General features: G+C 33.6%; 1 protein-coding gene across 3 annotated transcripts; it reads right to left on the bottom strand.

Moving 5' to 3' along the window:
- Window positions 1–3,739: 3,739 nt before the first annotated feature.
- On the bottom strand, window positions 3,740–10,632 carry LOC132294323 (pentatricopeptide repeat-containing protein At2g06000). 3 transcript variants are annotated; one of them, XM_059792135.1, is made up of 4 exons: window positions 8,481–10,632; window positions 5,298–5,388; window positions 4,215–4,364; window positions 3,740–4,024 (listed from the first exon to the last, which is right to left on the bottom strand). In XM_059792135.1, exon 1 carries the CDS (start codon window positions 10,329–10,331, stop codon window positions 8,616–8,618), a length of 1,716 nt encoding a protein of 571 aa, XP_059648118.1. In that variant the 5' UTR covers window positions 10,332–10,632; the 3' UTR covers window positions 3,740–4,024; window positions 4,215–4,364; window positions 5,298–5,388; window positions 8,481–8,615. The 3 variants fall into 3 exon arrangements, with proteins under 3 accessions (XP_059648118.1, XP_059648119.1, XP_059648120.1); XM_059792136.1 differs by having other exon boundaries at window positions 3,740–4,021; XM_059792137.1 differs by having other exon boundaries at window positions 5,303–5,388.
- Between the last annotated feature and the right edge of the window lie 68 nt (window positions 10,633–10,700).

Genomic DNA, 10,700 nt, shown 5'->3' with positions numbered 1-10,700 from the left:
ATAAGATTATATACCATTCTATGCAGATATTATCCACTCTATGCAGATATTATCTACTTTGTACATTTTTTTTGGTGCTCGTCCGCCTTGTACAGTTTTTTCGGTGGCTTCACATTATTAAGGATTGTCCATGCATATATGTCCTTCTAATGGTGCATTAAACTTTCTCTTTCTTGCCCTCCCTTGTGTGTGTGTGTGTGTTTTAAACTTGACAACCACGTATCTTGCCCTCCCTTGTGTGTGTGTGTGTGTGTGTGTGTGTGTTTTAACTTGACAACCAAGTAATTGTTGGCACTTCTCTGTAGAAAGAGTAATTGGACCATTATTAGGAGATTAAAATGTGAATGTTACCCTTACGCAACGCGTGAGGGAGCACTCCAAGAGACTTCTGAAATTAATTAATTTTTATAAACTGAATTAAAACCTGCATCTTCTTCTTTATTAATTCCAACTTTTATGATTGAATCAAACAAATAACATGGAACCTATTCTCTTGTTCGAAAATTTGCACACATTGACCTCCTTTTGATTTACATAAACCGTCCTATAATTAATACAGTAATGCCATCTCCCTAATAACAAGTCAGGAAATAATAAAATTGACCGTTATAAATTATGTGTAATTTTGTTGTGACTGGTCGATTAAGAGAAAATTCATATTCCTGAAGTGAACCGGATTTATATACCACAGTCCAAAAGATTCAATTTTGGACCCAAAAAAAAACAGGAAAATTTCTATTACAAACAGGTCTGCTATAAGGTGGAAGATAAGAAGTAAAGAAGAAAAGAAAGGGTATTATGTGTGTGTGTAAACACACACATACATAATTACATATATACTTCAACTACTCCTAGAGATCTCTTCATTATAAGATGTGATAACACACATTGTGTGTGTGATACTTTGTAATGGATAGCTTGATTTTTCTGGGTAAACCCATGAACAATTAAGATTAATTAACCATAATCAATACAACAATATTCAAATAAGAAACATCTAAATATCTAATAAGTGATTAATAAACCATAATGTAATTTGTTCAAATTACAAAAACATAAAATAAATAAAAATAGTCTTTAACTCACCTGCAATTATGCAGTCTATTTACAATTTTACATATTATTCCCTTCCAAACTCTATAACCATAACATATAAACATATGCTATAAAAATTCCAAAAATATATACAAATAGATAGATATATGTTGCCTCCATGATCAACGCCTTCGCTTGACACCATGCAGTTTGACAAAAGGCTTGGTGCTCCGATACAAATCATCCATGGATCGAAACTTCCTTTTCCTTCTGAAACCCAGTACCTCATCATCATCAATCACCTTCTTTTTATCAAAAACCACGGTTGATGATGATATACCAGTACTTAATGAATCTCCTTCGCTTTTAGCACTATTAATACTGTTATCAACTGAGTCATCGCTGAGTTGAATCAGCTGAAAAGCCGCGTCCATCTCTCTCCGTGTCAACCCCAACTCCTTCTGGGTTCTCTTCCTTTCACTTGCATATTGTAAATATTCCTCCATTAAAACCACAAAACAGTATACAGATAAATATAGAGATCGAGATATATAAATAAATATATATATAGATGTAGAGAGAGAGAGAGAGAGAGAGAGAGAGAGAGAGAGAGGGGTATGTATGTTTGTAGATTATGGCTTATGGGTATTTATAGACTGATATTGTTGTGCGCCAAAGGCGGTACGAAGACACTTCATTGTTGGGTTTTCTTAGGTGAGAAGACAAAAATATCCTCTGGAGCTTTCTTTGTTGACAATTGGGTACTTTTATAGTTGGCTTTATTTGTACGCAAATAACTTCAATTACTTCTGTTTGTTTTTGTTAACCGGGTTTGGTAGTCCATCGGGGGTAAGGTGGTAATTTCACTGGCCTGGTTCGTGGAACATAAATCCACCGCCTTTCCTTTTTACGAAAAACAATAATAAAACCCACCGTCTTTGGTGAATAAATAAATAAGAAGGTGAAAAATTACCATAAAGTCTTACACATGAAATTATATTATTAAAAATCAATTGAAAAAAAAAAACCTTACTACTATGTACAGTAATTGTATGACTTCTCATTTATGCATATGCATGTTCCATAAAGTGAATGTGTATAATTAATTACATAAAAAAATTACAGTAACCAAAGAAGTGTTATTTGAATGTTCTACAATATTTTTTTGTTGTATTAACTCAAATATATTTTTATTTAAATTAAAAAAATTGTTATAAAATATTTAATTTTAACTTGCTAAGAGTTGATTCTTCTTAAATTAATTGTTGTCAGTGACACGTGTTATGCTTGATGTGATTCGTTATCCATTTACACCCATCCACGGCAACAAGTATATTTAGAATATTATGTATATATAATGGCATTACTATTTTGGGTTACGTGCAGGAAACCCTAAGTTTCTGCCACGTGGATAGGATCTTCTAATATTTCGAGTAACTCTTTTGAACCATACCAAAGTTAAAAAAAATAAAAAAAACCCTAAACTAAACAAATAGTTGCATAAAAAGACTATTATGCCCAAGTTCAGATGTGGTCTCTCAATGATTAATTAGAAGCTGAAAAAATAAATAAAGTTCATCCTTTTGGTTTCATGGCAACTTGTGATTGTTATGGATCATTTGATTTTAGATTATCTGCTAACTTTTTTGAAATAGGCTTATTTGTCTTATAAGAGACAGCACGTGCACGATGGTCTATTACTTTTAATTTTAAAATCTCTTATTGATGCATAAATTATGATATTATAAATTAAACAATACTTAAGTTCTTATTAGTGATGATCTACACCATATTGAATGTTGATTTGGACCAATAATAAATGAACACATTCTATTTTAATTACCAAATCATAAATGGTGAATATAAATTACCAAATCCCTTATAAAAGATTATTAGCCAAAAAAATAAACTATTTTAATTACCAAATCCCTTATAAATTTATAAGGGATTATTAGCAAAAAATAAATTTCAAAAAGGTTTACTAATAATAATTCTAGAATTCTAGAAGATTTCTTGCATAAAGTAATGGTTCTATTTAACCTTATACTTTTACCATACATGTATATATATATTTTTTCCTTCGTTTTTTTTGCTAAATTATTTGAAATTACATTTTAACATTCCAAATTAAATAATTCACACATCAATTCCTTATACCCATTTTTTTGTTTTTTTTGAACGTCAAGCATGAAATGATAAAACACGTTCTTACCAAATATGTACCAGTATTTGTAACATATATTGATATATAGGATGATATTTTTACTCCCAAAATAAAAATAAATCAAACATCCCATCATATTGAGGAAAATTCATCAAACTGGCTTGACCGATATTGAAGTCAATCAAAGAAAAAATGTATGAAATTGAGCCTTTCACGAACAAGTCAATTCAAATAAAAAATAGTGCAATGACAATGTGTGGAACAAACTTGTGGAAACAAAATAGAGCAAAAAAATAAACTCAATATGACTAAAATGTATGAAAACATAGGAATTTATGAAAACATACGACTAAAATGTATGAAAACATAGGAATTAGCTTTCAATTGACTTTTAATTGGGAGCGAAATCAGACACACTGGTGAGAAGTCAACAGCTGACTTTTAATTGGTACTAAACAAGACTTCTAAGAAGAAAGTAAAGCTTAAACTAGCACTCACACCCAATTTATGGGTAAACAAACCTGTAAGAACAAAACAGAGTGAAAAAAGGATATTCTCATTGCAAAATGTGCATATCTATACGGAACTATATAGATAGAGTTTAAAACTTGTCGAGAAACTCACACACCCGCTTTTGCTTCGCTACACCCCTTTTAATCAAATACAGCATTAAAATTTTCAAAATGTTTCTGCCGGTGGATGATAAATATTAGAGGAATTGTTCGGAGTTTGAACCCGCAGTCACAAACAAGTGTTATCTGGTGGATGAGAGATGGTTTTCTTTTTTCATGTCAAATGAATCCATTCGGGAGATTCATGCACCTGCTGGTAGAAAAAAACCTCAAATCAGCAACCACCGGAAAAGAACTTTGCATTGCGGGTTTGAAACTACTGACATTTCGAAATTACCATGTTGCATTTAGAAGTAAAATGACAAGTTCTTGAAACATAAAGAAATCTTTAATCCCATGGAATAGATAATAGAAAGAAAAAAAAATTTGTTTAGTATATTAACCTTCATAGCCTCTGCCAAATGAGGTTTCATGAGAAGCCAGACCTCGAAAGATGTGGTTTATATATAGCTGAAGCTACCCAACATCGTCATCAACATCATCCTCCACCTGCTAACTTGTCCATATGACTCTGAATCCTTTTCAGTCGGTTGCTGCAAGAAAAATAAATGAAAATCTGGTCAGAGCAAACAATGACACACATAAAACAAAGGCAAAGATTCAAATCATTCAATATTAGAACAAGCTTGACACCGCCAAAAAGTGAACTTCTAACAACGTCGAACCAAAGAACTTTGGGGATTAAACCCAAACATTGTCACCAAACAAGACAAGCCAAGGGACTGCAGATAGAATGTGTAAAATTCTTGCAGCTGGTGGGAATATAGTAAACTAATTATCACCATAAAATACAACACAAGCAATTTAAAGCCTAGGGCTTAATATAGAAGCATTTTAAAAATAATACTAAATGAAAATTTAGGGTGTGTAAAAGATATTTTGATTAAAAATATGTGTAGCATCATGCAAAACACGTCCATCCCTACAGATAACAAATTCTCGGCGGAGATAATTTCATGAATTGTGAAGCAGGTATTTTAAGACGCAATTTCTAACATTGTTTCTCAAATTTCTCACATATGATGTTTAGAATATAGCAGCAAAGCAACAATTCAATTAAGTTATAAGTAGAGTATAAAAAAATAGCTTTGTGCATGGAACCAAACTGTAAGTCCGGTAAAAGATGATTGTCCTCCACAATTTCGAGCAAAATCTTTCGAACATTCTATGTTGATCAGAAAGCAGAAAAACTAAAAACATGAATTCAAGTTAAAACTTTACTAGCACTCTGTTGTATATAATTCAAAGAAACCATTGTATAACTACAAATTTTTATCATGCGTTTGTAGCTTGAACATTAAGATTGTACAGGCATTATAAATAATTATAAGGATGTATCCAGATTTTGAAGCATGCACCTTTTGATTGTACATTGTAATTACCAAGTTCTTGCACAGAATACAAGATAAACAAAAGTAAAAATGATGCTAAAAGCAAAAAAAGAATACAAAACGGATTGAAAAAACCTCACAGCAGAAGCTAATTTTCCCTCTGGCATCAGAAAAGGAAATAAAACTTGGCTCGGTAAGCAGCAGAGTTGAACCATTCATCACGTTCCTACAGAGCATCCAAGACAGTAACACCATCATGTTCATGTATAACAAATAGAATAATATAAAAAGTCACGAGAACACAGCATAATCAAAGATTGGAAGCTTATCTATTTACAAGATTAACAAGCTGCACTTTTAAGGACACAGAATCTACAAGAGTCAGTGATCCACTAAATTTAACCATTCCTTCTTTGGTTAATTTGGTAATACAATCCAGTAGAACTGAAAATGATTATAAACAGACCTTGTAACAAAGATTATAAACATCTCCATGAACAAGAAAGCAAAACAAATCATGGGAAACTAGAAAATTATTATAAGAGGGCAAAAGGAATACTTCAAGTACATAAAGATACGATCATTATTAGTTAGGCCAGAGTTGATTGCCTATTTGGCAGATACCCTCAAATTCTTAACATTTATTTAAAAGAAAAATACAGACATGCATGGTGGAAAATGCCGTGGTTAAAATATCAAATGGAAGTCAATTACATTTAACATTCAAGCAAATCAAGCCAAGTCACGAACAGCTTCATTGGCAAAGAGGTAGACTGAAATACATAAACCTAAGATGAACTTGAGTAGACTACTAAATTGACAGGAAATAGAAACAAAAGAATAGCAATATTCACCAGATTTATTCCAATCTGGTCTAATTTATTCAGATATAACTAGAGTCTATCATGGCACCCCATATACCCAATTACCCATACAATCTCCCATGATATTGCACTCTCTCCAACATTGATACAAGTTGACAATAACAAATGACACAGCCAAAGTACATAATATTACCGTACAAACATTCCTGCAATTAATCTTTCTCCAACACTCCCTCTCTCAAATTGAAAGGGTTCAAAGCCATGGTCAATTTTCCATGAGCAATCAAGCCAAATTAAGATGCCACAAGCAACTATTGGCAGCCATTTCTTAGCAGCTCATCATTAAATGGGATGATGGATAACTAAAATAGCCCATCACATTGTCTAGACCAATAATAAAAAGAGGCTTCACTGGTGCCCATAAAAATTAAAAAAAAAAGAAGATCATCAGCTATCTTCTTAAATATGGGTCTACAAACAAAGCCCAAGGTTGGATAAATGGACCACTTAATTGTCATCAGGAAACCAAACCAGGTCATCCATCAGATACCCACCAATAATAGAATAGATATCCTATTTCTAATGAATTTTCTTCTTGAAATAAAAGGACAAACAGTCGAATAATTATCACATTTTTTTTAAATGGGTGGTATAAGCTGAAGTATCTTGATTAGAACAATATTCTCTCCCTAATGCCGGTTACTTGGTAGATAATTAAGTTTTCATGTTAAAATAATTGACGATATGAATATCTTAAATTTTTTAAACAAAGGGACACTTGTCTTCTTTTTAAAAGACAACTCATCAAGAAATGATACTTGCCCTTTCTTAGAAGACAGCTCATTCGTATAAAACATATGTCCTACTGATTGAGTCTTCCATTTGTAAAACCAACTCCCACATCAGTTAGCATGACATCAATCCAAAAAAAATGCCAAGAGGTATTTACAACAATTGACAAAAGCTAAACACACACACAATCATAAGAAATTATAATATGGAAAATTACTTGCAACCTCTGGAGTCACTTCTGGCCAGTAACCTTCTAACAATTACTTTGTTCACCCAACAAATCCGCAAAGAATTAGATGGAGAGAGCACAAAATCATCAAATTCATTACTAAGATGGAGAATTTGAATTGAAACTCAAAAAGTATAATAATCCATACTTCTTATGATCATTGATGATACACGGTACACCCGTTGATGTTTTATTAGGTGATGTGTAAGAATGTAAAAAATCTTCTTAGTAGAAGTGTGAATAACTCAGCGTTTGATTGCCAGGTGAAATTTCCAAGCGCTCGTATGAAATTCAAAATGATGACTGCAAATATTAAAGTCGGAAAAAATTAAATCTTAAAGCAATAGTTTTTGTGTGTGTGTGTGTATGCAGTTTATTATAAAGGAGGGTTCAATATTTAAACTAATTCGGAAACTTTTTACCCATTCAAGTGAGAGAACGATGCAAAGGAGTTTACAATAAATGGTCTTGGTTTGTAATTAATCACTCCAACATGAAGTACTACTTGCCATCTAACGTAAAACGCGTGACCTTAGTATTCTCCCATCATTGCAAAAGTTAAATTTTATAATTCTGTAGGTGCAAGTTGATATCATTGCATCATATATTTATTAGATCACGATCTACAGTTAGCACAGAGCTTGTTTCATTTTCTTTAATCTAAAAATACTACTTGATTGTAAGTTAGAATACTTGAAATCTTATTTAAAATAGTTTAATGAGTTTTTTTTTATCATATTATACTTCACATTTTTGTCAACTGTTAGCTTGAGTGGTAATAACTCTGGCTTCCCATCACTTATCAAAAAAAAACTCTGGTTTCCCATAAAGAGAGAGGTGTTGGTTTCAGATCACAGATGGGACAGCAGTGAGTCCATGTTATTTATCAAAGAAGTTATATTACAATTCATATTTGTAACTTCATAACAAATTGTAAGTGAACAACATGAGCTACAAGAGTCACTTTTGAAGGATCTCTTGCATAACTAAAGATATTATAGTCTTCCTAGCTTTTTCTACTAGGCTATGGGTCTTTTTACATCATATGCATTATCACATAAGCATATTTAAATTCATTGGTGAACAATAAATATCAAAGCAAATATTTTTTTTTTTACTTCAACTGAAATTAGCCATTCCTGGACCTTGAGAGGGTCAAAATAAGCTTTTTGCCCACCAAATTGTCTCCTCTTACTACTTATAAAAAAAATTTGTCTACTCTTACCAACCATTCTCTTTAACTTTCTTTCTTCTTTCCCAACCATTTTATACATAACTTCTTCAGACTAATTCACTCATAAAGGTATGCAATTGAATTGTGCCTTGCATCAAGTTAACATGATGAAATTCCAACTACCAAATCAACAAGAAAACACAGGTAAATCTCAACAAATCAGCCTCAATTTCAAGTATGTAAAATAGCAAAAGATAATGTAGATGATATCAATGAACAGAGGAGGGTAAAAAACTTACCGCTTGTTGGTTTATTACAGCTCCAAGCTAAAATTGTTTCTTCCGATTCTTGAGGCATAATGGTGGATGTACCACATCCAACTGCTAGGTCCACAAAGCCAAGTGCACTAGTGATTAGTGAAACAACCCTTTCAATTAAACAGCCACTGTAATATCCATATTGGTCTTAAATGGAATAGTTCTCCTCAAAGATGGCATATCCAACTTCAAGTCCTCTGATGCAGTTTGCATTATCTTAAAAGCTTCATTAGGCATCCCAGCTTTCAAAAGGCAGTTTATTAAAGAATTTACAGTAATTGCATCTGGGGCACAACCAACTGCCAACATCTTATTGAAAATGCTTATTGCTTCAAGCATTCGCCCTTTCACGCAATGACCGATGATGAGAATTGTATATGTCAATTTATCGGGGTTGCATCTCTTCTCAGCCATTTCTGCAACAATCACATTTGCCTCGTCTATATTACCAGCCTTACAAAACCCATCAATCACAGGGTTGTAGATAAATGGCCGGGGAACGATATCACCCCTCGACTTTAACTGCCTCAATAAATCACGGGCCTCATTTATTCTATTTTCCTTGCACAAAGCATTGATAAGAATTGCAAAAGTATACACATTTGGATACAAGTTCTTAACATTCATTTCATCCCAAAGCTTTAAGCCTTGGTCCACCTGCCCGGACCGGCAATAACCATCAAGAAGAGACGTGAAGGTGACAACATCAGGAATACAACCAAGAAAACGCATCTTCTCATGCATATTCAGCGCCGAAGCCATGTCACCTTTCTTGACAAACCCATTAATAAGGACGTTAAAAGTGAACAAATTTGGTTTAGTTCCACAATTAATCATCTCATCAAAAATATTTAAAGCCGCCTCCATGTTACCCAACTTGGAATACCCTGATATCATAGACGTGTAAGTTACAACATCCGGATGAAACCCATTTCCTGACTGAATTTCTCTCAATAATTCACGCCCTCTGTCCACTTCACCGACCCTACACAATCCATTTATAAGAATATTGTAGGTCATCAGATTAGGCAAACAATTGAATCTCCCCATGCCATTGAAAAACTCAAAAGCTTTGTCAACCTCTCGTGCTCCGCACAGAGCTCGTATGACAATATTAAAGGTGAAGGTATCTACATTGCAGTTCTTTGAGCTCAAAATATGAACTCTAAAGAAACATACAGCCTCAGCTACCCGATTTCCTTTCACTAATAGACTCAACAAATTATTATATACCTGAGGACTAACCTCAACATTTTCACTAGAAAGAGCTTGAACCAGAAATTCTTTGGCAACGTCAAACTCACCAATGTGGGCAAAGGACGATACTAAGAAACCGAGACAGGAACTATCTGGCGAATACCCATCAACCCTCATGTACTCATAAACCAATTTGGCCAAATCATGAATACCCATTTGGCAAAGAGACCTCAAAAGAAAATCATATGTTGCAAAACAATGAAAGAGCTTCAAATTGTTCTTGGTAAACTGAAAGAAATTGAAAGCTAAATGTGGATTATTGATAAAAGTGCCTATGCATCTAATAACGTTGAAAGCAATAGTGGGTGTCAAGTTCTTAGAGAAGTAATTAGAGTGGAATATATCGAGAGAAGGCGAAAATCGGAAACAGACAGTACATACAACCTTAACGAACCAAACCTCGGATTGATCCAGACGATGAGGAGGAGGAGGAGGTAGGGAGGATCTTGTACCAGTGTGATTGTGGAAGCAGGCAATGCCGGCGTCAATCTTCGACTCCCTCCGAAGAGTGCAGATAATGGAATCGGAAAATCGGGAAAAGTACCTTCTCGAGTGGTTGGAGTTCCAAAATGGCATTATTTCCAATCACTGCTCGTTTAATATAGATCGTAAAATAAACCTTGAATTCGTTATACCATCATATCAGTGCACAGTGGATACAATTGGAAAAATGTTGGGGCTAGGGTTTGCAGAGAGATTGAAAGAGCTAGACGGCACCTTTGATAAGCTTTCCGACCAGAGAAACAATATAGTATGTGTGTGTTTGTGTGCGCATATATACAGTATATGAATATGTAGGGCTAAATAGGTTTCCGGCGAAGTGGTTACTTCAGCCTTTTGGAACGCAGGGCCAGGGTATGCTAGGGTATAAATGAGAAAATAACTCAAGAAAAATGGTTTAACAATATTTTATTTTATTTTATTTTTAACCCATCAAGAAATATT

This window comes from Cornus florida, unplaced genomic scaffold (assembly GCF_030987335.1).
Source record: "Cornus florida cultivar Cherokee Brave unplaced genomic scaffold, ASM3098733v1 CherokeeBrave_3.0.0_Hap2_Chr02, whole genome shotgun sequence".
NCBI lineage: Eukaryota > Viridiplantae > Streptophyta > Magnoliopsida > Cornales > Cornaceae > Cornus > Cornus florida.
Note: the sequence above shows the minus strand (reverse complement) of the source record. Positions and strands in the feature narration are given on the sequence as shown.